Source organism: Emericellopsis atlantica, assembly GCF_019669845.1.
Source record: "Emericellopsis atlantica unplaced genomic scaffold F5Z01scaffold_17, whole genome shotgun sequence".
Lineage (NCBI taxonomy): Eukaryota > Fungi > Ascomycota > Sordariomycetes > Hypocreales > Bionectriaceae > Emericellopsis > Emericellopsis atlantica.
The window spans coordinates 132903-157253 of NW_025764719.1; the positions used below are offsets into that span (position 1 = coordinate 132903).

A 24351-nucleotide genomic window follows, 5' to 3' on the forward strand; every position below is an offset into this window, starting at 1 on the left:
ATGAATTACTATTCTTGCGGCTGTTATAAGCGCGCGCGCCTTCCTCCGGCCCCTTGGTGATGCTGTTGGTAGCAGGCCAACAACACAATTCCCCTGTTTCAATCAAGGTATATCGCCCCGAATCTATGACCCGGGGCAGTACGGCGGTTTGTGATCAAATGCCATATACGCTCCGTCATTGGTGTTCCGGACCAACGGTTCAATGCGAACCTTAACAAGTTTTATTATCACAGGCTGCCGCGACTGCGACTTAGGCATGTTAGTTCTAAGGTACCTTAGTAGTAGTATTCAACCGGGCATGCATATCTATGGGTCCGTTTACGTGCCCCCTTTCCAATCACCTGTTTCCCCTAACATCAACATGAAGTAAGGCTGGGTGCATAACCGTGTACCTTGTGCTGCAAAATCTGCTCATCCTCTCTGATTTGCCTCTATACAAAGTGTCGCATTCGTGCCTAGCCGGCTCCAGCTATCTTTAAGGCATCATGTCCGCGCGCTGCATTCACACATGAAGCTGCTGCCTATTAACCGCCAGCATAGGCATGTGTGCCAGTACAGGCGTCTCCTCATTCGACCATAAAGTTCCGTCCAAGCACGTATTGGCAAAGGGCGACCGGCATTTGAACTTCGGCGTTGGCGCCCAACCCCAAACAAGATATCATTGTCTGTCATACTCAGCCTTCCACAGAGAGGTCCACTTCTCCTTGTCGACGGCAAACTCCCGCACAAAGTCATGCTCGAGCTCGTGCGTTCTCCGTCCGAGAAGAACCAGGCTATGCAACGGGGGTCCCAACGCCTCGTCCTGCGCACAGAGCTCCTCCAACGTTCCGGCCACGAACTTCTCCGTCTTCCCACCTACACGCGCCGCCCCAATGGCGAGGCTGTCCTTGCTGTAGACGCCCTCCTTGCGCTCCTCTTCAATCTCGAGCATCTGCTGCGCACACTGGCCGACCGTCATGTACCTGGGCGGCTCGTAGATCAGCCGGCCCCGGGCCATGTTCTCTAGGCTCTGCTCCTTCACCTTGATGTCCACCAGGACCAGCGTGTGCAGGCCAATGGTCCGATTCTCCTTTATCCGGTCGTAGAACGAGGATGGCTTCCAGGTGTCTGTGAAGAAGACCATGGAGACGGTCTGGCCGAAATTGTACAGCTGGAGGCCGCAGGCGCCGATGCCCGACATGATCGATGCGTTGGGGACGGTGCCGACGGGGATGCCGAGTTCGCGCGCGCGGATGACGAGATCGGTGTGTGTGGTAGCTCTGCAATTTGTGTCAGTCCGTCTCCCGTGGGCTGGTGAGGAGGGATGCCTTGACTCACCCAAAGGGATCGCCAACGACGCAGAATGCGACGTCCTCGGTAGCTGCATCGCGCAAGATCTCGTCGCTGTTGGACTCGACCATCTCGCGGTCGGCAATCGTTATCGAGCGCCCATAGTATTCCTCCTGTTCAATCGTGAGTTCCCGCCATGCTGTCCCGTAGCCGCAAGACGTACCAACTTGGCTTGGTCGACCAGAAGGATGCTCGTGTAGGCTTCGAGATAAACCCTCGCGGCCTTCTTGACCACCTCCAGCCCCTTGACTGTGATGTCTGTCTCGTCAGAGAGACCTAGCCCGACAAGGTACAGCATGTTTGTGGTGATGTTGCTGGTAGACGACGAGCCTGGAAAAATGCTGGTCGCAACTTTCAATCGACATTTTGAGAAATGCCCCGCGGCGGGGTTCCCTCCCAAAACCGATGCCAACACTGAAACTCAGACCCAGCCTATGTCGGGGATCTCGTCCTGCTATAGAGTTGGGGCAACATCATAGAATTGATAATTTGATCAATAATCGTCCGCTAATAAGAAACGCCAAGTATTTTATGGTGCTTATGCCAGTTTGCTCTGCCCAAGATGCCCTACTTGGCGAGTACCTTGAGCTGTACCTTAACAGTCTCAATGTCCTCCACAGGGGACACTTTTAGCGTCTCTGCAGTGTGCACCCTTGATGCGGCACGTCATAACCACCCCCTGTCCGTCCAGACCAGTCACGTCGTCTCCATCCTCAACTTTTCCATGCGCGTCTGGACATCCGGTAGTTAGGCAGCTCTTCACCCTCGCGACACCACATCACACAATGGCAGACAAAAAGGGCGGCGCATATGGCGCTCCCGCCGGCGACACCGACTTTCGCAAAAACTACGATCTAGAGGAATACGCCGCCAAGGCCGCCGACCGCGAAGCTGCCGAGAAGGAAGAACGCAAGGCGCGCTACGAGGCCAAGCTCGCCGGCAAGAAATACCACAAACCTCTGACCGGCGACGAGCAATACGCCACAGCCCGACGCACAATCATCGACCTCGAGTCGCAGGTCGGCAAGACCCAGCTGGTCCCGGCGGGCGCGGGCGTCGGCAAGCGAGGAAGGGGCGCTGGTTTCTACTGCGAGGCGTGCGACCTCACCTTCAAGGACAACCTGCAATGGGTCGAGCATCTGAACACGACCCAACATTTGGCCAACACGGGGCAGAAGACAGAGGTCAAGAGGGCCACGGTGGAAGAAGTCAAAGCAAGGATCGACTACCGCGTCCGGAAACTGGAGGAGCTGGAGCGCGAAAAGGCCACGAGCCTGCAAGACAGGCTCCAGATGCGCGAGGAAGAGGCAGAGCACGAGGCGGAGGAAAAGAGGGCGAAACGGAGGGAGGCTGCCGAGAAGAAGAGGCTGGAGAGGGAGCAGGCGGCCAAGGTCAAGACCGAATACGACGAGGATCTGCGGATTGAGGGCGAGCATGATGAAGAAGACATGATGGCCGCCATGGGCATAACAGGGTTCGGCACGTCGAAAAAGTGAGAACTGGTTCTGGATACCCCGTGACGAAGAGGGAGCAACATGGCATTGGCGCACGGACGGCGTTCTTGTGGGAATTTCATGGGCACTATCGCGTTGGCAAAGGGACTGTTGACTGCAATCATTTATTTGGCGACATATATCAGTCGCGTTTATTGCAATGCATTGGGCATGGCCAATTCAGACTGTCGAGCTCCAGTCCGTACAAGTACCGCGCAGAGCTCAAGGCTGCGGAACAGAAATGCCCCGCGCGCCACTTCTCCAACGCAGCCCACCTCCATCACATCACATGGACCCTGGCAGAACAACCCTTCCATTCACCTGACTGGCGTGAATTTTGCTCTCGGGGCAGCTCCAGTCTCCTACCCCCAGCAGCCTGATCATTGTACAATACAAACGCCCGCAAATTAGCTCACCAACCGTCACCATGAGCACCGTCACAGGCGTAGCCGCCCTCCTCAGTCGCCAGCTCCGCGAAATCCAAAAGTCAAAGGACCTTTCCGGCGTCTCGTGCGGTCTCATCTCCGATGCGAACATGTTCGAGTGGGAGATTATGCTCATGATCTCGGACGACTGCAAATACTACGGCGGTATCCTCTCCCTGGTGTCCCTCTGTGATGTAGGAAAAAGAAAACCTAGGCTCACAATATCCAGGAGGCAACTTTCGCGCTCGCCTCAGCTTCCCACCAGACTACCCACTCATGCCGCCCTCGCTGACTTTCCAAAGTCCCGGCATCCCATTCCACCCGAATGTCTACCCCGACGGCCGCCTGTGTATCTCGATCTTACACCCGCCCGAGGAGGACCAGTATGGGTACGAGAAGGCGAGCGAGAGATGGAGCCCCGTACAAACGCCCGAGACCATCCTCGTCAGCGTGCTCAGTCTGTTCCACGACTTGAGCGACGAGAGCCCGGCGAACGTGGAGGCTGGCAAGCTACTGCGAGAAGAGAGGGAGGGCAAGCACAAGGAGTTCCGTAGAGCGGTACGGAAGTCTGTCAGGGAAAGCCTCGGGGAGGATTGAAGGTTTCGACACGTGTTTAGCGCAGCGATCTTTGTTACATTTGGGTATTTCAAGGGAAGAAGTCTTTCATAGCGCCGCCTTCGTTCCATGCATAGCGGAAGGGCGGGCTGCCAAAAGTTATCACATCAATATAACTGTATTTGACCGCCGGCTGGGATTCACGAATCAACCACGCCAATGATCCTGCCGACCACACGATTCCACTCCTCGTCCCATCGGAGGCTTCCCTCGCTGATAGCGCCCTTCTTCAGCCTCGCCAGCTCCTTGACACCGTACACGCCGAGCAATCGCTGGAACACCTCGGTCAGCTGCGGCGCAGTCTCGAAACCACAGCCATTAACGCCCTCCTTGATCAGCTCGCCGAAACTTTCAAAGGCCGAGTAGGCGGCTACAGGCAGGCCGGCGCCGAACATGTCGACCACCTTCATGGGGAGATCGACGCCCGAGCTGGACTTGTGCAAGGACACGCCTAGGTCGGCGCAGGCGAGGAGGGCGGCATAGTCGCGTGTCGAAAGCCACGCCGTCAGGATACGAATACCTGGCAGATTGCCCTGGCTCTCGAGTTCTTTGATCTTTTCAATGTAGGGCTGCTTCTGCGGTCCCTTGCCTGTGATGATGGCAAGGATGGGGGCTGGGCTGTCCATGGTGCTTGTACCGTGGGCCGGCGGCGCAGCATAGGCCATGAGCGCATCTAGTAGGATGCCAAAGTCCTCGTCTGCCGTCCATGAAGTGCTACTGACAATGAGTCGCACCGTACCATCAATGATGTTCTTGGCGTCCTTTTTCGTTTCACCTATGCGGGAGAGGACGGCAAACCTCTCCTTGGGGTCAGTGATCGGCTGGAACACGGCCGCAGGTCGGTCATGGAGTGTCACGACGGGCGTTTTGACCTTGAAGCTCGGGCCCTTGAGTTGACGACACATGGCATCCGTGACGGCCAGATTGGCGTTACCAAGCCGACGACCGAATCCCTTCTCGTACCACCTGTATATCGGCACGAGGGGCCGGAGCAAGAGCGTGGTCGACAACAAAGTGTGTCCATAGTTGTGCCAGTCGACAATGACCTTGCTTCCTCGCACCCAAGCGACGAACATGGCAACATGGAAAGTCGGGATCGAGGGTGGGTTCTGTATGATGATCCATTGCGCTGCCGGTGCTGCATACATCATCTGGTAGTATAGTGTGCAGAACTGGTGGATGACTTTGTAGGGAATCGACAGCAATGGAAGGGTCCCCCAAGCGATCCATTCCGGATAGGGCGATAGAGCATACAGCGAAACATTTGGTTTCCCAATGAGCTCTGGATGTCTGGCCGTTTCTTCAGTCTCGTCAGCATTCTGCAACACAACCATAGCCAGGACCCGCGCGTGGTAGCTCACCCTTATATCCGATCAGGTCTACGTGTCTCCCATGCTTCGCAATGCTGATGGCATGATACTGCATCCGCGGGCTGCGACCAATGTCACCAAGGACAAGGATTTGAATATGCTCATCCTCAGGCTTTGCGGCGGGCGTGTAGCGTGATGGGATCGCGTGGCGGGACTTCTTTGCTGCCCAGACAGTGAACCTGACGAGAAAGGCTAGGAAGATGATTGTCAATGCTCCAGCGAGCATCGAAAGCAGGAAGGAACCCCACATAACGAGTAATGTCGTGTGCCAGAGGCACGTCGGCAGATAAACGAGGGTGAAGTGAGGGTTGGCGATGGTGAGCCAGAGCTTCAAGTGTGAGGTTACGTGAAGCCTGAGTGACAGAGTTGCTGAAGTGAAGTGGGGCGCCGCGTTGCTACACCTCCAGTCGCCAGCAGCTACATCATTCTCCTAGTCCAGTCTAGGCAGTTGAACCGCCCAAGCTTTGAAGGATAAACATGGTTTACATGAATGAAACGACTACAGCACTCTGTAGATACGTACCCAAGATACCACCCCACAGAAACGGAACAATCCAAGACCAGCTTCTTGATCGGGCCCAAATCAAAAAGTCCAGCCCATGTCGAATTTGGCAGTTGACGCGCCGCTTGAGGGGCGGCAGCCGTTATCGAGCCTATCGTTATCAGGCCCCGCGAAACGGGGTCTCTACCCGTCAAGTACTATGGTGGTGCTGGTCTTATCGCATCATGGCATCGCGGTAGCGTGTGCGACTTGCGAGTCATCGCTGGTCATGCAAAGAGAATTCTCATGAGATCACCACGTGTTATGACTGTTATCGTCAGAAGCAGCCATTCGATTGACGCCAGCACTTTTGGCACGGCTGCAGGGGCATCCCGGATGCACGTCTTGGCAGTCGTAGACGCGATGCGCGATCGCCAATTCGCCGCCATTCATCTGGCGGTGGGGAGTGGCAGCTGCGAAGTAGGAAGCAGGGGACTGCTATAAGGTTGGCTAGACCTCCGGCCGTAGACTGCAGCTGGTTGCATATCATCTCCCCCGTGATCCCCAGCTCCTAACCAAATTCGCCTCCTCCTCGTTCTGTCTGAGGTCAAGGCATTGCTGCGTCCTATTAGACTTGCAGGTAATTGACAGGCCTTACGCGTCCCTCTGGCAAGTTTCGACGAACAATCACCGCCTTCGAGCAACCACCAACGGCAGCGTACTCTTGCCCCTGAGCGACTCTGGCCGACTGAAATTCTCCCAACGTCATCCACCGAAAGTCCCGTTCGAACGTTCCCGTACTCGGAATATTCGCTGTCCCTCGTGGAGAGCGCGCCGCCAGACCTAATTGCGACGTACAATTGCACCTACCGAGCGCGACATATTCAGCGCAAGCGTGTAGCGCAGGTTCCTGTCGGGACCACAGCACATAATAGCCACTGCGAAGACTGGACTCGAGGGACTCTGAACTCCCACTTCTAAAATCGCTCGCGCAGCAGGCCGACTGCTAGAGTGTTCGACCGTTCACTAGCATGGCCTCGTCATACGCTCTGCCTTCCTCGGCCTTGCCCCACGCGCACCACAAACACATGCACACGCACTCGCAGTCGCAATCGTCAATACACTCGTGGAAGTCCTCAGCGTCAACGGGCAGTGGCCTTCAGGCGCACCCCGAGGACGAACATTCGGGCCACGACAGCCGAACGTCGCACCACCGACACCATTCTCACGGCCGGGCCGGCTCACAAGCCTCGAACACGAGCGCGGCGCTGTCTAGTCGCAGAGTTCCACCGGCCGCGCTGGACTTGTCTAGTGGATGGGCGGGAGAATCAGGGCACGAGGGACAGGACGTGATCACACCAATGGCCGGGAACTTCTCGACCCCCTACAACCGGCCGAGTGCTTCCGACCACGGTCATAGCCACAGCCACAGCCATAGCCACGACCATCACGACCACAAACATGACCATGACCACAAACATGACCATAGCCACGATCATGACCATGGGCACAACCACTCGCACGCACACGACGACCACCACAAGAAGGACACAAAACAGTCGCTGTTCACGCGCACCGTCCTCCCACATACTGCGAGATGGCCTGTGGTACACGCAATCATGACGGAGAAGGATTCTAGGCGTATTTTCTATTTCATGATGTACGTGGCCAATCGATCAAGATTTCAGCAGGTTTCCTTGCTAACTGGTGTGACAGGATCAACTTTGCATTCATGACGGTGCAGGCGTTCTACGGGTACGTCACAGACTCGTTGGGCTTGCTCAGCGACAGCATCCACATGTTCTTTGACTGTGTTGCGCTGCTTGTCGGCCTGCTGGCCGCGGTGATGAGCAAGTGGCCGCCGAGCCAGAAATTCCCATATGGCTTTGGCAAGATTGAGTCGTTGAGTGGGTTCGCCAATGGTGTGTTATTGATGTGAGTGAAAGGGTAGCCCACCCCAAAACTTGGACAACACTAACAGCATGCAGGCTCTTGAGTGTTGAAATTGCATTTGAGGCATTCGAACGCCTCTGGGAAGGCAGCCAGCCGCAACGGCTAGGCGAGCTGCTTGTTGTCAGCACCCTTGGACTACTCGTCAACTTGATTGGGTTGACCTCTTTCGGACACCACCACCACGGCCACGGCCATTCGCACGGGCACAGTCATGGCCACGAACATGATCACGACCATGCCCATTCACACGAAAAGGGTGCTCACAGCCACGGTGGCGGCTGTGGAGGCCATGGCAACGACAACATGTACGGGATCTATCTGCATATCATGGCAGATACCCTTGGCAGTGCGTCGGTCATAGTCTCGACCATTCTGACGAGCTGGGTCGGGTGGGCCGGGTGGGACCCTCTCGCCTCGTGCTTCATCGCAGGGCTCATCTTTGTCTCTGCCATTCCCCTTGTACAAGGCTCGGCGACGCAGCTCTTGCTCAGCGTGCCAGAGTCAAGCGAATACAATCTGCGCAACACGCTCGGCGGCATCCTGCAGCAAAGAGGTGTGGTCAGCTACTCCGTTCCGAGATTTTGGGAAGACGACCGCAGCGGAGGTGACGCGGGAGACAAGCTCGTGGGTGTTGTGCACGTGGTAGCCTCCAGGAACGCGTCGGTCGACGACGTACGGGACCGTGTGGACGAGTTCCTGAGCAAAGAGGGCGTGAAAGCCGTGATCCAAGTCGAGAAAGAGGGAGACAACTCGTGCTGGTGTAGCCGACGAGCGATGAACGCGCCACCGACACCCAAGCCCTTCTGATTGAGGCTTCTGAGCAGGCTAGTACACGGATATGCAGCGCAGGGCTGTCGATTTGCCCCCTATCGTGATTATATAAGCGTTCTGTAAATATACTTGCGTATGTCTTCGACTCGATTTTTCACTAGCATACTAGTACTCAATCATGCCATTGTATAGCGAAACCTTGCTAGCGACACTCTCATCAACATGTGATAGTCAGTGGGGAATCGGGGCTGGGCGCATCATACCTTAAGAAGGGCTCCATGTCCACAGTCCATCTAATAAACCAACGACACTAAAAAAAGAAAAGGCCTCATTACTACTGCATGTAGACAAGAAACATCAAATCAGCCAGAATTTGACATGAGCCGCCTGCAGCCACGGTGCAACTCGGTCGTGCGGAGGACGCGCAAGATGCTGAAGCGCGCGCGGAGACCCCATCGCTTTACCCCAGGGCCCAGGCGTCACAGCCGGCCACATCCCCACCAAGAGCCGTAGCCGAGGTTCGGTCGTGGTACGGACGCGAACACAGCATCATTAGGAGGGGGCCCCGTTGGGGAATTGTTTTATTTCTGGTCTTTCTCCAAATTGAATCCTTTTCATTGACATTTGATCGTCCGAGAAATTTGTCTTCGACATTGAACCCGTCATTTACGCCTTGTCGTGCTGTTGGATAAAGTCGACTGACTGACTGACTGCTTGGCTCTTGTGACGTAGTCGCCAGCAACCATTACCGACCCAGCTTGAGACAAGAGATCATTACCACCACTCTTGTTTTCTCCGCACGACATTGCCGGCTAGGACACGCGAAAACGCACCGAGAGATTTCACTGACGGAACAAGAATCGCCGTGGTTGAAAGACGCAGCGGACACAACAGCCTGTGGTTGATTGGAGAAAACAAACGGCAGGTGCTCACCTCTCACCCACCGCCAAGCCGTACCTTCCCTCCGACCGAGCTACTGGACGTCCTTCCTCGCCGCGCGCGCAGTCTCTCACACTCACCAGCTCGACTCTACTCCAGCACACCCGCACAACCCGTCACAATGGCGTCGAAAACAGAGGCCGTCGCCCACTCAATCCCCACGCCGCCCTCCAAGGAAGAGGCAAAGAGCTCCATCGCCTCACAAGTCCGCGCCCTCGCTGCCGGTGGATTCGGTGGACTTTGCGCCGTCGTCGTGGGCCACCCCTTTGACCTGGTCAAGGTCCGTCTCCAGACTGCGGAGAAGGGCGTCTACAACGGTGCCATTGATGTGGTGAAGAAGAGCATCGCGAGGGATGGCCTGAGGCGGGGATTGTATGCCGGCGTCAGTGCGCCGCTAGTCGGTGTCACGCCCATGTGTAAGGAACCTCCCCCCCAAGGCAAGGAACGCCAGTGTCGCTGACCAGTATTACTGTTAGTCGCCGTCTCGTTCTGGGGGTACGACCTCGGCAAGCAGATCGTTTCCGCTACATCCACCGTCTCCCCCGAGGGATTCACCATTGCCCAGACGTCCGCGGCCGGCTTCTTCTCCGCCATTCCCATGACAGCCATCACCGCGCCCTTTGAGCGCGTCAAGGTCATCCTACAGGTGCAGGGCCAGAAGCAGCTCGCCCCCGGGGAGAAGCCGAAATACAATGGCGGCGTCGACGTCGTCCGTCAGCTGTACAAGGAGGGTGGTATCCGCAGCGTGTTCAGGGGCAGCGTCGCAACCCTGGCGCGTGACGGCCCCGGCAGTGCTGCGTACTTTGCAGCGTACGAGTACATCAAGCGCAGAATGAGTCCCAAGGACCCCGTGACGGGCAAGCCGACGGGGGATCTGAGCTTGATGGCCGTGACGTGTGCCGGTGCGGCTGCCGGTGTGGCCATGTGGATTCCCGTGTTCCCCGTCGACACGGTCAAGTCGAGATTGCAGACAGCGGAGGGCAATGTCACATTGGGCGGTGTGGTGCGCGAGCTCTACGGCAAGGGTGGTTTGAAGGCCTTCTTCCCTGGATTCGGGCCAGCGCTGACCCGAGCTGTTCCCGCAAACGCTGCGACTTTCTTGGGCGTGGAGCTGGCGCACAAGGCGATGAACAAGACGTTTGGCACATTGAATTTGTAGATTGAGATTAGAAGATAGACTTTATTCGTCAGGCGACCCATGTGGGGTTTTAGTGTATCTGAGCAACTGGTATGCTTGATGAGAAAGAAAAATGTGCCTTGATCCCTTGCTTGCCTCGCTATGCCGTAACAATCGCCACGCTTTTACGCTAGAGTGATGAGAAACCCGCTTCACCCTTAGTAAGACCTTTCACCTCGTCCGCTCATTGACTGTCCACCGCCGCTTCGAGATCTTGGGACCCTGGTTTGTGTCCACCTCGGGAGGCATCGGCTGACCCCAAAGCCCTCTAGGCACTTCTTCAGCTGCCGGTGCCGGTGGCGCATCCTCCCAATTCGTCTGGAGCTTGATGGGGCCCGCCAGCCTGGGCCCCCTAGGCTTCTGCAACGCGGGAACCTCACTAGCTGGGCTTTGCGTCGACGCCGAGGGTAGCGAAGATGACGGTCCATCCAGTCGCATGCCGTCAAAGTTGGGGAATCCATAGTCGTCGTCCTTAGTTTGGTTCGAGCCATCGTCCACCATTCGCAAAGAGGATGGCGTCGGCGTCCAGAGTCCCACAGATGGAGACCCGGCTGATGGTGAGGGTGGCCCACTGGGGTTGCCATTGCCGCCTGAGGCTGAGAAGATGCTGCTCACAGAGGCCATGGCAGACTGCCTGGGAGTTGTCTTGGATGGGCCCGAGTCTCGGCGCACTGATGTGCCCACGACAGCCGCATTGGCAGATGAGCTGCGGCTACCGGCCGCCGACAAGGGGTCGTTATAAGTGAAAGCCCCAAGACTGGGTCCGACCATGGTTCCCAACGTTGACGTACGGCCCCGATTACCAGGAGTGCTCCCCGTACTCCACGTAGTTCCGATGCTCCCTGACCTTGCGGATACGGGCGTCGACATGGTCGAATGAAGGTGCTCGGTGCTTGCCGAGAGCCTGATATCGTACATGCGATCCACGGGGACGAGCGGATCTTCAGGTTGCTGTGTGGCCGTGTCATGGCGTAGCTGTGCATAATCGAGGTTCTCCTTTCGAGAAGCCATGGTGATGGACGCAATCCCCACATCCATGAGTACGGGCTGGTGGGTGATGGCTCCGATCAATGCATTGCAGCCCGCGCCGTGCGATACCATGATGACCACGGTCTCAACATCCTCGTCGTCAGTCGGCACGTCTTTCTCCCCACTTGCGGAAGTTGAGACCAGTCGCTCTGGAGAGCCTGTGTTGGCGTAAAAGTCAAGCATTTTCTTCAATCCGCCCCTGAAGCGCTGGTGCATCGCCGTCCATTCCTCGCCCAAATTCCCTCCGTCGCCAAAGCCTAGCGACTCCCTCATGGAGTCCCATTGATAATCCACCGCGAGGCACTGATCACGTGCGTGTGCCACAAAACCATCCGGGATCTTTCCCGCGCTAGAGACTGCATATGTTGCTCGAGGCGCGTTGTAGCCTTTGTTGTTGCCGGCATCGCCAGGCAAGGCACCCGACGACCCCGGGGCCGAGAAGGGTCCTTGTGACGAGGGCGAAGGTGTGCGATCTGGCGACCCGTTCCACAACGAAGACTTTCTAGGTGCTGGTTGCTGCGGGGCGGAAGCCGCATTCGAGAAGTCTGTGTATATGCTGTAATCCTCGCGCTTGAGCAGATCAGCCTTGGCGGTGCCCAGCATCAAGCTAGAGCTTGGAGGGGGTGTGATGTTCTCGAAATACTCTGGTGACAGCCATTCACCCAGAAACGAGTCGAGGCGCAGTATCGAAGAGCGAAAGTTGTTCTTGGTCTTGCCGGCCGGTGTCGGCACAGGGACGAGCAGATCAGCTGGCTGCCCAGCAGAGTCGGGGGATGACTGCGCCAAGCCAGAGCTTATGGCGATCGAGGTCTGTATACATCGTAGGAAGGGCGAGCTGTGAATGACGACTCGGAAGCGTTTGCGGGGGCGCTCTTGGGAGGATGAGGCGTTCTTGACTTGATGAGCGTCGTTCTTGGCTTGTTCGAGGTAGTTGCTGATTTGCACACCGACTTGCCTAGCTTGAAGCCAGCCGCCGTATGTCAGAGGAGGGTCGTACGGAGTCGGTGACGATAAGTGCCACCTCTTGTCGGCAGCATCCAAACGATTTCCGTGTCTGTGTGGCATTTGTCAGCTCAGACTCGACGACGCTGTCAGGTGTTTCCTGTGCGACTTACCTGATGACGAAGAGATGCGACGGTAAGCCAGCCATGGCTTCTTTTTGGTAAGTCTGCTAACAGAGATGCTTCTCGAGAGACCAAACTGAATGCAGTCTACTGGACGCGCAGCCCTGTGTTTGTTTCGGCGGCGGGTCGTGGTGATGCGCCTGCAGTGTCGAGCTTGAGAAGATTGATAGCCACGTGGGGCTCAGCACGGCGTATTACAGCTCAGCCAGGGAACGTGAATCCGTGGGCGTTCCGCATAGGGTGTGATGAAGGCAAAGGGAGTGTATGAACAGATGCTGGTTGGGTTCGATTCTACATCACGTAAATGTGAAGGATGAGGAGAACGAGGATGGTGGTGGGCATGGACGATGGGGCGGACAGGCGCTCGCCGCATGTTATTTGGAGACATGAACCGCGACGAGCAAAAATGGCAAGTACAAGATGACTGACTTCCATGTGAGTTGTCTCCATAGGACGACATGAGGGCGTGGACTGGAGTGACGGACGGAGTTAGCAGGGAAACGTCCCTGAGGAGGGGTAGCTTTAGGGGTCACGGTCCGGTTGCGCTGGGGTCCGTCACCGTCCGTGGCCTACGGGGGGTGGGCCATGTGTTGTAGAATCGATTCTCTCTGACTGAGTGCTGTATTATTACACAGGAAATGTCAAACTACCATTCATATGAAGTGATCAGCATCCGCTGCCCGTCAGACTCGTTCTCAGGACATGGTGAGCATAAGACCGTCGACATGAAAGTCTGTGTCTCGTGATACACGGAGTGGCTACGTCGGCGCAGCGTGCGCCTTCGCGTCGGTACCGCCAGTGACCTCACCTCACCTTCGGGCGTCGGAGAGGGTACATGACAGAAGCAAGCAGACGTCGGCAGTGCACATCGGCGGGCCAAGACAGTGATTCCGGGCGGCATTGCGAAATGTTCAGACAGCCATGAACTAGACACTGGTGAATGTGAGCGCCAAAAGTCGGTTCGTATTTTCATGCGAAGTTTCGAGAGGTCACACGTCAAGGCAGAGGCTCGTTAGCCCAAGCATGTGATTGAGCAAGCCACTTTTATTACTATTTCACGAGCGCTTCTGCACTGGCGCATGTCGTTTGCGGGGAGACTTCCTGTGTTGTCTTTGGTCTTCAAACCCAATCAAATACTATGTGTAGCCAACGTGGTAATTTCTCTTGGATACTTGATTGAGTTTGCGTTGGTAGATAGGTCGCTCCTAAATAGCTAAGCACTTTCTCTTCTCACAATTGCCATGATTGAATCACTGCTTGTTCACAAAACGTGGATTTCAAACTGGCAAGGCGCCGACGATGGCACCTTGTCAACTCATGAAAGCATTGCCAATGGGAAGAACAGACCTGCGATTGTAAATTATGACTGGTGGTTATCAAGAAACAGCCAAAATTTGCAGTTTTGAAGATTGCGACACCAAACAAAGCTGGCTGTAGAGCCAGAGCCTGGAGGTGCAGTATGTAGGGTAAGCTGCTTGCCGAATGTCAGCACCGACCGATACGGACAACGACGCGACCCCAGATTTGTAAGCTTGAGACATTGCCATGCTACGCCTTCATTACCAGCATCGACAGGTCTGCCAGCCTCGTGATGACCTGAATGCGACAGCACCTGTAGCCGAAAGACTACAGATTTTCGCTCATTCACCCATCCTCGTTTGCAAGCGCTTGCTGAGCCCGCGCGATGCTGTTTAACGTCCGTCTGGCCATCGTGGCCACGATGCTCCTGGGCGTCGCCCTTGCCGAGCACACGAACAACTGGGCAGTCCTGGTCGGCACGTCGCGCTTCTGGTTCAACTACCGCCACATGGCCAACGTGCTGGCCATGTACCGAACCGTCAAGCGACTCGGCATCCCCGATTCGCAGATCATCATGATGCTCCCCGACGACATGGCGTGCAACCCTCGAAACTCCTTCCCCGGCACCGTGTACAGCAACTCGAACCGCGCCGTCGACCTCTATGGCGACAATATCGAGGTGGACTACCGAGGGTACGAGGTCACCGTGGAGAACTTCATCCGGCTCCTGACCGACCGCGTTGGACCCGACACGCCCAGGAGCAAGCGCCTGCTCACAGACGACCGAAGCAACATCCTGGTGTACATGACGGGCCACGGAGGCAACGAGTTTTTGAAGTTTCAAGATGCCGAGGAAATCGGTGCATGGGATCTGGCGAATGCGTTCGAGCAGATGTGGGAAAAGAAGAGGTCCGTTCCCTCGTCCGAGGAGCACACGGACATTGGCTGATTTTCGCAGATACCACGAGATCCTCTTTATGATCGACACGTGCCAGGCAAATACCATGTTCAGCAGGCTGTACTCCCCCAACATCATCGCGACCGGCTCCTCGAAACTTGACCAGTCCTCCTATTCGCACCACGCCGACAATGACGTTGGCGTGGCCGTCATTGACCGATACACGTACTACAACCTCGAGTTCCTGGAGGGGCAGGTCAAGGACATCAACAGCAAGAAGACGATGGGCGAGCTGTTCGACAGCTACGATATCAGCAAGATTCATTCCGATCCTGGCATGCGCTACGACCTCTTCCCCGGGGGCGCCGACGCGGCACGCGGCCGCCTCATCACCGACTTCTTTGGAAACATTCAAAACGTGGAGGTGGACAAGTCAAAGGACCCCGGTTTCGACGAGGACATGCTCGAGTTGAGCAAGACCATTGCTCGATTGATGAAAAAGGCAGAGGAGGAAGAGGCTGCCGCACGTAACCAGACTGCTAGCATGCCAGCCAGCGTGCCCACCGAGCCTGCAAAGAAGATACTAGGGGCCACTGCGTTGACAGATGATAGCTGGTGGTCAAAGAAGGTGATCGGGGCGTCTGCGTTGGCTGGGTGCGCTCTGCTCTGGGGCCTTGGTACGTTCCTTGAAGTTTAGATGATGTTAATGAAAACCATGACCACTGCATGATATTGATTGGGATCTACCGCGCTCGCATGGAGCTGCCAATTGTGTTTTGATTCATCGCTGTTGAACTTGGCTTCAACACGGTGGGAACTAGTGTGGTATAGCTGAGAGTGAATGAAGCACTCGCGATCAAAATTCATGTTCATCCCACTTTCACCTGACAGCCTCATCATCCACCCCCCAATTGACAGCCATCCTCTGACTATTGTGCCCTGTGAAAATAGGCCCGTTTTCGCAAAGACATCATATCTGGATCATGGCGTTTTCCTGAAAATCGCTAGCAGGATCTCTGCACTACGAAGATGCAACGATCGCAGGTAAATACGAGGTGGCGGTCATCACGGTCATTGCGCAAGAAAGCTGAAATTGAACGCAGATCCGCCCTTTGAAGCCACTATCGCTCAGCCCGCGACCGCTGACATCGCACGCGATAGCCTGGTCCTGCGATGCTGAGCTGGCGGTGGCCACGGACGACACGGTTCACATCTTCCTTCCCGAGTACAACAACCAAAACGATGAATCCGAAATTGCCATCCAAAGCCAGTTCACGCTGTCCATCAGCGCAGCGAATTGCTTCATGCCATTGACGGGTGTCAACAACCAACTCTGCGCTCAAGCTGGCGTCACCCTGCCGCCCACCAATCTCACTTTGAAGCAGGATGGCATCACTCCAGGGTTCTCGAAAAGCGCTGTGACCGGTCGAGGGACGGTCTCACAAGTGGTCAGGGTGGAATGGTCGCCCAACGGACTCGGGGCGAACCTGCGTCCCATTCTCATGGTCATGACAACAAGTGGCGAGCTGTTTGCACTGGGCGAACAGGATGACTCTGCTGCGTCTGGCGTCGCATCATTCCAGACGCGCAACACCAAGATGTGGAAGATACTCTGGGGCATCGGTGCTGGCATGCCCATTCCAGCGGAGGACCACGAAGGTGCGTACCGCACGATGGATGAGCGCATCGTGGGCTTTTCGTGGGCAAAGGAGGCTGCCCCTGGGCAAGCCTTGCTGGCATATGAGACAGACCAAGATGAGATTGTGGTCATGAGCATTCAGCATGTCACCCAGCCAGGAGGTGGCCATGTGTGGCAAGTTCGGGAAGCGGCTCGCTTTGATGGCGAGGGACCCCATGGCGTACGTATGCTGGGATTGAAGTTCGCTGTGCCGAGAGCTGACAGTCCCCAGAGACAAGACGATTTAGATCCCGACTTCCAGCCATGCCAGACGGCCTTTGGGTTGAGATGGAGTCCCTGGGTGCTCTCGGGAGGAAGCCGAGTCGCCGCGTTGGCACATATAACCCGGAATCACGTCAGTTTCCGCAAAGTCAGTCTTCCAAGAAAATGGGAGAGAGGCAGTGAGCCCAAAGTGGTGGTGGCAGAGACAGACAGTCTTGCAATCTGCTTGGGTCTGTCTGCTGATGCCTTTGTGGAGTGGGAGGACACCGTGAGTTCGCATGTACAAGATGAGGTGGCGAATATTAACAAAACACAGGTTTGGAATGAAGGAAAGTCAAGGTTGGCCCGAGGAGTGATATGCACGCCGTATCAAGTGGCGCCTTTCCAGCTTGACCTGCTTGACGATCCCAAGCCGCTGATGCCAGCGCACTCATGCAGGGATTGCTCAACGACTTATGCTGCAACTACAACCATGAACCCGATCACTGGTAAGGCCCGGCAAGGCATCAATCATCTTTCACTCACTGACTCTACTCAGGCTTGGTCGTGTATCCCACAGATCCTAGCCAAAAGACGGAACTTCCACTGTATATGGCTGTCCGATCATCCGTCACCGCTAAGAACCAGGACTGGTACGAAACGAACGACATTGAAGGCCAGTTTCCGACTCCGTTATGGGTACGATCTTTAAGTCGAAAGCCTACGCGCACGGGTACCCGCTACGAAGCTCCGCAGGCTTTCGCAGATTCAGGTTCGGAAGAGTCGTCGTCAGACGAGGAGGAGGCGGAAGGCGAACGAATCGACGATGAAGGGATGGGAAACGGTGCTATGGAAGGCGTTCATCGAAAAGGGGCAGAGAAGAGCCCCAAGAAGAAGATACCCCTCCTTCGATACCGGCTCCAAGGCCTCGCTATATCCCCAGGGGGCGGCTGCTCTGCAGTACTCGTCGAGAAGCAAAGCACAGTATACCCTGGCCGGAAAGCGACTTGCAAAGTCTACTTCTCTCACAAGGTGAACAAGGCGGACGACGACGAGCGGTCTCCGCTCGACGCCAGTAGCAAGAAATTGACTACCGAGGCTCGCACGTGGGAGTGGATGTACGGCGGAGGCGATGATGTACCGGGGGTCACGGTGCCCATCGATCATGCCATGCTGGAGGGTCACTCGCCGATGCGAGACTTTTTCAAACTACTCAAGGCGAAGCAGAAGTGTCCGCTCTGCCAGGAAAAGGTGAGACTTGAGGGACTGGAAGCTAGGTGCTCCAACAATCATACATTCGGTAAGATAAGACACTACCGTTCTACGATGGGATTTTTCTGACGCTCAGACTCAGCCTCCTGCTCGTCTTCGGGCCTCGCAATCCTGGCGCCGGATGTATCAAGGACCTGTGCTCTCTGTCGGAATCGATGCTTCAAGTACAGCGAGCTTGTCAGGCTGGCGACGGAGGAGTATGGTCCTGCGGCCCCGTTGCCTGAACCTGGAGAGCTGTGCGGATACTGTGGGGGAAAGTTTATCATCTAAGCTGAATCAAGGGTAGGAATAACTAAAAAAAAATCGCGAGGCCTGCTTTTGCAAGGCTTCTATCATAAAGACCAAGCAAAGGCTGGGTCTAGTACTCTTGACTCCAAGAACAAACCATATGCAGCCACCTGACACAATTCAAAATTAAGTGAAATTAGTAACAAAGCTGAACTTACCTCTACATCCCACCAGACATTCTGATACGCGCCTCCAGCACCTGTCTACGCCGGGGCTCCAGGAGCTCAAGAATGTCCACCCCTGCTAGCTGAAGCGCAGCTACAATGTCGGGTCTGCGAAGGTGGAATACCCAATAGCGGTGGAAAACATGGAGAAGGTACTCGCTTGAAGCACTGGTCTCCAATACTTGAAGAGTCACACTGACCATCCGTTCGCAACCGGGCGGCTTCAGTCGGTGGGCTTTCAATGCGGCAGTCAGCCGGATCTGAGCCTGAAGAGCAAGGCCATCAATGCAATACATATCGGCGAACATGTAAATCTCGGCGAAGACAAAGATCTGATCCTCCGCATCAGCAGAGGGACACTTGGACTCTAGAAGATGACATGTGTCGGGATTGGTTTCCGCAAGGGTCCTAAGTAGACTGGTCTGTGTGTTTTCAAACATGACGCCAAGTACAGAATTGTATTGGTACCGACCAGCAGCTGAACAGCGCTGCACCAGATCGTCAATTGACATGAAATGCAGCATGTTGGATATCGTGTCGTAAAACTCATCTGTGCCATTCGAGGCAAGGTTCGGCTTGGTGTCCAAGATGCATCTACCTTTATGTGCGTAGGACATGAAATGCATAAACACCCGGACGGAGACGTGCTCCCACACAACTCTGCCCTCTAGGGATTCTCTCATGCCGCTGTTGAGCAGTGCATGGAGAGGACGGGATAGCTTCGCGACCAAATCTCGTGGCAGAATGAACTCCTGAGCTTCTGGGCCGACTATAAATGTAAAGTCCGACGAAGTTGGAACTCGATTGAAAGCAGCCTTTGCAGCTCCCAGCTCAGACATGTCTGTGTATAGATGCTCGATACTTACTCCAGTATCCTGCCTGGAGAGAAGTAACCTTTCTTGACGCCTTGGAATTTGTTGAGTATGCCGAGAGAGAGAAGAAGGCATCGACTTGGCGAAATTCATACTACTACAGCTCAAGGTGTTCACACCTGTTCGTATTCTGCATTGCCCTGAACGATAAAAGAGTGTCATAGAACAGATGTCTACGATTTCGAACGCAAAGCAATGGATGTTTCTTTCCTTCTCAGGCCGCATCAATATTGATGAACAGATCAAGGGGCCAGGTGAAGTAAACAGTGACCGGACCCCAAAAGTAGACGCCGGGGGTCCAAGGCGGACCTCGGCATGCAGCTTACCGCCGAAGTGGCCCATCACTGACGGACGGCAACAATTCGGGATGTCCCGCCCTGCGTCACTTCTGCAGAGATTCAACCATCGACAACACATGTCACGCGCTAGTAAAGCACACATACCCCGAAATCGACACCCGGAAAACCGTCGCTCGCGATCCCTCGGCCTGCGCAACCGGTTGATCGACCATGCGAGTTGGCGCTGGTGCGCGCAATCATCTTCGCCTGGTGCGAACGACCGGGTACGCCCGCCAATGTGTTAGGACTCGCTGCACGCGACCAGCACTTGGGGAACGTGCGCTGGTCACACAGAACGGCGGCGCCTATCGGACCGCGCAGATCAAGCAGATCCAGGGTTTTCGCGCGGGCGCTGTTCGCCCAACAAGCACGCGAGGGCTGGCCACGCAGTCAGGGACGTCGCAGGACAGTGTCTTGGGGCCACTGGCGGAATACGACAGACGGGTAGAAACGGGGATACTCCGTAACGATGAACATCAACGAGGTATTTTCTCTACCAGTACACGTGTCACACCGTTGCTCATTGCAGTTCGCAGGCATCATCGAGAATCTACAACACCTCCACGACGAACTGGTGCCCTATCAAGCACGCAAAGTCGTCCACCCCAGCCTCGACCTGCTCAAACCAACCAAGAAATCCGTATTCTCCTCCCTCTTTGGGTCCTCCAAGAGCGCCCCCAATGCCATAGGCGAAATCCCAGAGGACCTGCCGCGAGGCCTCTACCTCTATGGGGACGTGGGCAGCGGCAAGACCATGCTCATGGATCTCTTCTACGACACCCTGCCCCCCTCGGTAAAGACAAAGACGCGCATACACTTTCACAACTTCATGCAGGACGTTCATAAACGACTACACAAGCTCAAGATGGAGCATGGGACAGACGTGGACACCGTGCCATTTGTGGCGGCGGACATTGCCGAGCAGGGCAATGTGCTCTGCTTTGACGAATTCCAGTGCACCGACGTGGCGGATGCCATGATCCTGCGTAGACTGCTGGAGGCGCTCATGGCCCACGGCATCGTCATGGTCACGACTTCGAATCGTCACCCTGATGATCTGTACAAGAACGGAATCCAGCGCGAGTCCTTCATCCCAGCCATCAAACTCCTCAAAGATCGGCTACACGTCATCAACCTCGACTCACCCACAGACTACAGAAAGATCCCCCGGCCGCCGTCGGGCGTCTACCACACCCGTCTGGATGCGCACGCCAACTCGCATGCGGAGAAATGGTTCCGCTTCCTGGGCGACCCCGAGGAGGGAGAGCCGCGCGCCGAGACGCAGAGCGTGTGGGGCCGCGAGATTGTAGTGCCCAAGGTCAGCGGGCGCTGCGCCTGGTTCACGTTTGACGAGCTCATTGTGAAGCCCAAGAGCGCGGCCGACTACCTCGAGCTGGTGCGCCACTACGAGGCGTTTGTCGTCACCGAGGTGCCCGGCATGAACATTCAGCAACGGGACCTCGCCAGACGCTTCATCACGTTCATCGACGCCGTCTACGAGGGCAACGCCAAGCTCGTGCTCACGACCGAGAAGCCGCTCACCGAGCTGTTTGTGACCAGAGACGAGATCGCCGAGAGCCTTCTCAAGAGCAATCCCAAGATAGACAAGAAGGACCACAAAGCGGCCGGCGAGTTGCTGACCAATATCGAAGAGAATGTGGACAAGCTCAAGAAGACGGACTTGTTTGCGGGTGAGGAGGAGGCCTTTGCGTTTGCACGAGCCCTGAGTCGGTTGAAGCACATGGAGAGCAAAGAGTGGGTGGAGCGTGGCATGGGACTGGAACGCCAGGGCGGCAAGGGGAATAAAGATAGCTGGACCAAGGCGAGGAGTCGGCAGTATGAAGACTCAATGTGAGGCAGAGCGTGCCTGCTTGTTTATTTGCTTGCCTAGCCATTGGAAAGATACCCGTGTGCCCAGCTTAGACCGTTGTCATTCTACATACAGGTCAGCCTCACTGTTTGTAGTCGTGGGTCAACGTGCGTTGCTGGCTACTCCCTCCCGAGTGATCTCCACCAACACCCTTCCACTCATGAATTCCCGCAAGCTCGGAATGGCTTCTGCATACTGAGCAGCGAGCGCATTCACGGCCTCTCGTGGATCCTGGCCCGTGTCGGCACATCCCGTGACCCATTTGGCCAGCCAGTCCTCAATCTTGTCACCCGGTCTCGTATGTCCTCTGATGGCCTCTGACCAAGTCTGTCCCTCCCATGGCTTTCTTCCACACTCCCTTTTAGTGTAGCTGCGTCCTTGATGGAACCAGACGTGCTCTTTGAGGAACCGGTGTCTAGACCAGTGCTCGCACCAGTCGGCAATGTACTCGTCACCAAAGACACACAGCCTGGCCAGCTTGGGAAGGGGCGAGATGGCCGCTATAAAGTTCTCGTGAACCGGCGTGCTCAGATCCTCCCAGCCATTGTTCTGTTCAATCCTAGTATCGTACCCACTCTCGCTGTCTCTTGGTTGAAAGCCGAAAGATAGCTCTTCTAGAGACGGAATGTTCGCGCCAATGGCTTTGAGAATCGTGAGATGTGGGTCGTGGTGCCAGCTGAAGCACAGGTACCGGAGATTATCGAATCGGTTGGTGGCCAAGAGTGCCTCCAGCTTCGGAACACGCTGGTCGTCAATTGCTCCATGTTCAAAGTAATAGATGAAGAGCTCCTCCATCTGCCCGGTGTAGTGTTCAGCAAGACTAATAAGCTTATACATGTACTCAGCTTGTTCACACTCCACCGTGTGGCCGGCCCCCGTCATGGCAAATGTCTTGAGATGACGGAGTGGGAAGCAGTCTGCCGGTCCGCGTGCCTGCATCACCGTGCAGATGGTGTCTGAGGGCGCGAAGCTTTCCAAGGGCGCCGCCAATATGCACTCAAGGACTCTGGTGTCCAATTCAATATCGTTGTCTGACCACCCGGCCCAGAACTTCTGCAGCCTGTCGAAAACAATAGGTCCATCCTCAAGATTGGTTAACGAGTACGGCTCATTCTTATTCTCAGGTTCGAGATAGTGAAAACCTAAGCTCCCGCTATAGACCAGGGACTCCAGCGTGGAAGAGGACTGGCGCAGGATAGCCTCACGAAAGAATCGCATGCTATCATACGGCCCCGGGGTGCTCCTATAGCAGTAATCGTAGCCCAAGCCCAAATCACGTATCAGGAGCGGACCAGAAGGAAACTTTGACCTAACTTCCTCCACCTCACCGAAGAAGAAGTCGTATTCAGAGAAGTAAAGATTCCGCAGACGGCCGCTGGATGTCGTCCGCCGCAGGAGGGACATGAGCAGGCCGTCGCACGTCGCAAATTCACCAGTATCCGTCCAGTAAGAGCTCTCGAGGTTCGGCATGGACGAGTCAACCGCTTCAGCCAAATCGTCAAATAGAGGCGCCCAGTACTCTTCGTACACTTCCAACTCATCCAAGACGGCAAGTGGTTCCGACCATGGTATGCTCAGATCCACTTTGTGATCGTGATCGATAGTGATAGTCATTGAGCGGATGTAGCTGCCGATAGATGGAATAACCTGTTCTGTCTTCGCCTCTTGGATCAGGTATCGCACCAATGCCCACGACAGCTCGCTGCGGGTGATCCAGATATCGGCGAACTGATAAGGCCGCGCCAGTTGCCTGCATTGCCCGGACGCCAGTGCAAACATTGAAAGATGGCGACCCGAGTACTCTTCGGCGAGGAAGTCGAGAATGCGCCACAATATCTCATCTGGCAGGCTCAGGAGACGACTTGCGTCGCGCTTGACTTTGTCGTTGAAAACGCGCGCCGCAGGGCGGATGTTCTTGGTGCGTGTCTGTTCATGGCGAGGGTCGAGCGGGAATGACCTAGGCGAGGCGATGCGTGTCTTGATCACACTGTTTTCGTCCATTCTGTGGGTGGAAGCAAACTCTCAGAATGATCATACCCAGGTCTCTCTTGATTCCAGAGACGTGATGCGACGGTCAAGCAGCGTACTTATGGGAGCAGTGCGGTGGCATGCAGTTGGCTGCACGAGGAGACGTTCAGACCACTGAGTCACTCGCCGTCCTCTGCAGAGGAGAGCCGTCGTTGCGGACCAACCAACACTTCAGCGTCCACATTGTGTATTATGCAATGCCCCTCGGTGATGGATGTGCTATCGATACGTACGTCCCTTCAGCGTCGAAGCTGCGTTTATGGAAGTTCTGCAATCATCAATGACGGGCGGAACGTCGTTGGATTTCAGCACGCTAATTACCTACACGACCGGCAGTCGCAATTAGTCCGTGACGATGTTGGGGGGGGGTGGGGCGGAGAAATGGGATTCTCGGAACCGGGAATGCGGATGTGACCGCTGGCACTTGTGTTTCAAACGGGAGACTAATCAACTATAAACAGGGCAGCGTTGGCAGTTCCTCAATCTAGACCTACTCAATCAATCTTCCACTCAATCCAATCCGGCCATTTTTGCCTTATTCAATCACAGAATCGACGCGAGAGGTAGATTGAGTTAAAGTCAATCTAAGTAGGTAGCTATTGAATATTTTTTTTAATACCCTTTATAGCGTGTATTTGGTGATAATTCGCGGTATTTTTGGTGTTTTATTGTGAGTATAGGGTAGTTATTGGATTAGTAGGTGGGTCTCCACGTGACCCACTTTAGGCTGGCCGCGG

General features: G+C 55.5%; 11 protein-coding genes across 11 annotated transcripts; 6 read left to right on the plus strand and 5 right to left on the minus strand.

Moving 5' to 3' along the window:
- Positions 1 to 436: 436 nt before the first annotated feature.
- F5Z01DRAFT_156390 (tetrapyrrole methylase) lies at positions 437 to 1806 on the minus strand. The gene is made up of 3 exons (XM_046257765.1): positions 1493 to 1806; positions 1318 to 1442; positions 437 to 1259 (listed from the first exon to the last, which is right to left on the minus strand). The coding sequence occupies exons 1-3, from the start codon at positions 1625 to 1627 to the stop codon at positions 659 to 661; spliced, it is 861 nt and encodes a 286-aa protein (XP_046117126.1). The 5' UTR covers positions 1628 to 1806; the 3' UTR covers positions 437 to 658.
- A 308-nt stretch (positions 1807 to 2114) lies between these two features.
- F5Z01DRAFT_637462 (uncharacterized protein) lies at positions 2115 to 2825 on the plus strand (the record flags this gene model as incomplete). Its single annotated transcript, XM_046262286.1, has 1 exon — positions 2115 to 2825. The coding sequence occupies one exon, from the start codon at positions 2115 to 2117 to the stop codon at positions 2823 to 2825; it is 711 nt and encodes a 236-aa protein (XP_046117127.1).
- Positions 2826 to 3037: 212 nt separating this feature from the next.
- Positions 3038 to 3923, plus strand: F5Z01DRAFT_156361 (ubiquitin-conjugating enzyme E2). The gene is made up of 2 exons (XM_046257764.1): positions 3038 to 3412; positions 3477 to 3923. Exons 1-2 carry the CDS (start codon positions 3250 to 3252, stop codon positions 3842 to 3844), a joined length of 531 nt encoding a protein of 176 aa, XP_046117128.1. The 5' UTR covers positions 3038 to 3249; the 3' UTR covers positions 3845 to 3923.
- Positions 3924 to 4002: 79 nt separating this feature from the next.
- F5Z01DRAFT_624180 (glycosyltransferase family 33 protein) lies at positions 4003 to 5482 on the minus strand (the record flags this gene model as incomplete). The annotated part of the gene is made up of 2 exons (XM_046261363.1): positions 4003 to 5162; positions 5224 to 5482. 2 exons carry the CDS (start codon positions 5480 to 5482, stop codon positions 4003 to 4005), a joined length of 1419 nt encoding a protein of 472 aa, XP_046117129.1.
- A 1262-nt stretch (positions 5483 to 6744) lies between these two features.
- F5Z01DRAFT_675125 (cation efflux family protein) lies at positions 6745 to 8473 on the plus strand (the record flags this gene model as incomplete). Its single annotated transcript, XM_046265114.1, has 3 exons — positions 6745 to 7373; positions 7430 to 7648; positions 7702 to 8473. The coding sequence occupies 3 exons, from the start codon at positions 6745 to 6747 to the stop codon at positions 8471 to 8473; spliced, it is 1620 nt and encodes a 539-aa protein (XP_046117130.1).
- Positions 8474 to 9497: 1024 nt separating this feature from the next.
- On the plus strand, positions 9498 to 10535 carry F5Z01DRAFT_675126 (mitochondrial carrier domain-containing protein; the record flags this gene model as incomplete). The annotated part of the gene is made up of 2 exons (XM_046265115.1): positions 9498 to 9792; positions 9853 to 10535. The coding sequence occupies 2 exons, from the start codon at positions 9498 to 9500 to the stop codon at positions 10533 to 10535; spliced, it is 978 nt and encodes a 325-aa protein (XP_046117131.1).
- Positions 10536 to 10629: 94 nt separating this feature from the next.
- On the minus strand, positions 10630 to 12864 carry F5Z01DRAFT_156425 (uncharacterized protein). The gene is made up of 2 exons (XM_046257767.1): positions 12698 to 12864; positions 10630 to 12636 (listed from the first exon to the last, which is right to left on the minus strand). The coding sequence occupies exons 1-2, from the start codon at positions 12730 to 12732 to the stop codon at positions 10725 to 10727; spliced, it is 1947 nt and encodes a 648-aa protein (XP_046117132.1). The 5' UTR covers positions 12733 to 12864; the 3' UTR covers positions 10630 to 10724.
- A 1526-nt stretch (positions 12865 to 14390) lies between these two features.
- F5Z01DRAFT_637468 (peptidase C13 family-domain-containing protein) lies at positions 14391 to 18324 on the plus strand (the record flags this gene model as incomplete). The annotated part of the gene is made up of 7 exons (XM_046262287.1): positions 14391 to 14914; positions 14964 to 15580; positions 15912 to 15973; positions 16007 to 17071; positions 17120 to 17291; positions 17342 to 18082; positions 18137 to 18324. The coding sequence occupies 7 exons, from the start codon at positions 14391 to 14393 to the stop codon at positions 18322 to 18324; spliced, it is 3369 nt and encodes a 1122-aa protein (XP_046117133.1).
- Positions 18325 to 18502: 178 nt separating this feature from the next.
- F5Z01DRAFT_637469 (uncharacterized protein) lies at positions 18503 to 19345 on the minus strand (the record flags this gene model as incomplete). Its single annotated transcript, XM_046262288.1, has 1 exon — positions 18503 to 19345. One exon carries the CDS (start codon positions 19343 to 19345, stop codon positions 18503 to 18505), a length of 843 nt encoding a protein of 280 aa, XP_046117134.1.
- Positions 19346 to 19476: 131 nt separating this feature from the next.
- On the plus strand, positions 19477 to 21630 carry F5Z01DRAFT_156902 (AFG1-like ATPase-domain-containing protein). The gene is made up of 2 exons (XM_046257769.1): positions 19477 to 20200; positions 20253 to 21630. Exons 1-2 carry the CDS (start codon positions 19888 to 19890, stop codon positions 21569 to 21571), a joined length of 1632 nt encoding a protein of 543 aa, XP_046117135.1. The 5' UTR covers positions 19477 to 19887; the 3' UTR covers positions 21572 to 21630.
- On the minus strand, positions 21630 to 23707 carry F5Z01DRAFT_156914 (uncharacterized protein). The gene has a single exon (XM_046257770.1). It carries the CDS (start codon positions 23585 to 23587, stop codon positions 21689 to 21691), a length of 1899 nt encoding a protein of 632 aa, XP_046117136.1. The 5' UTR covers positions 23588 to 23707; the 3' UTR covers positions 21630 to 21688.
- Between the last annotated feature and the right edge of the window lie 644 nt (positions 23708 to 24351).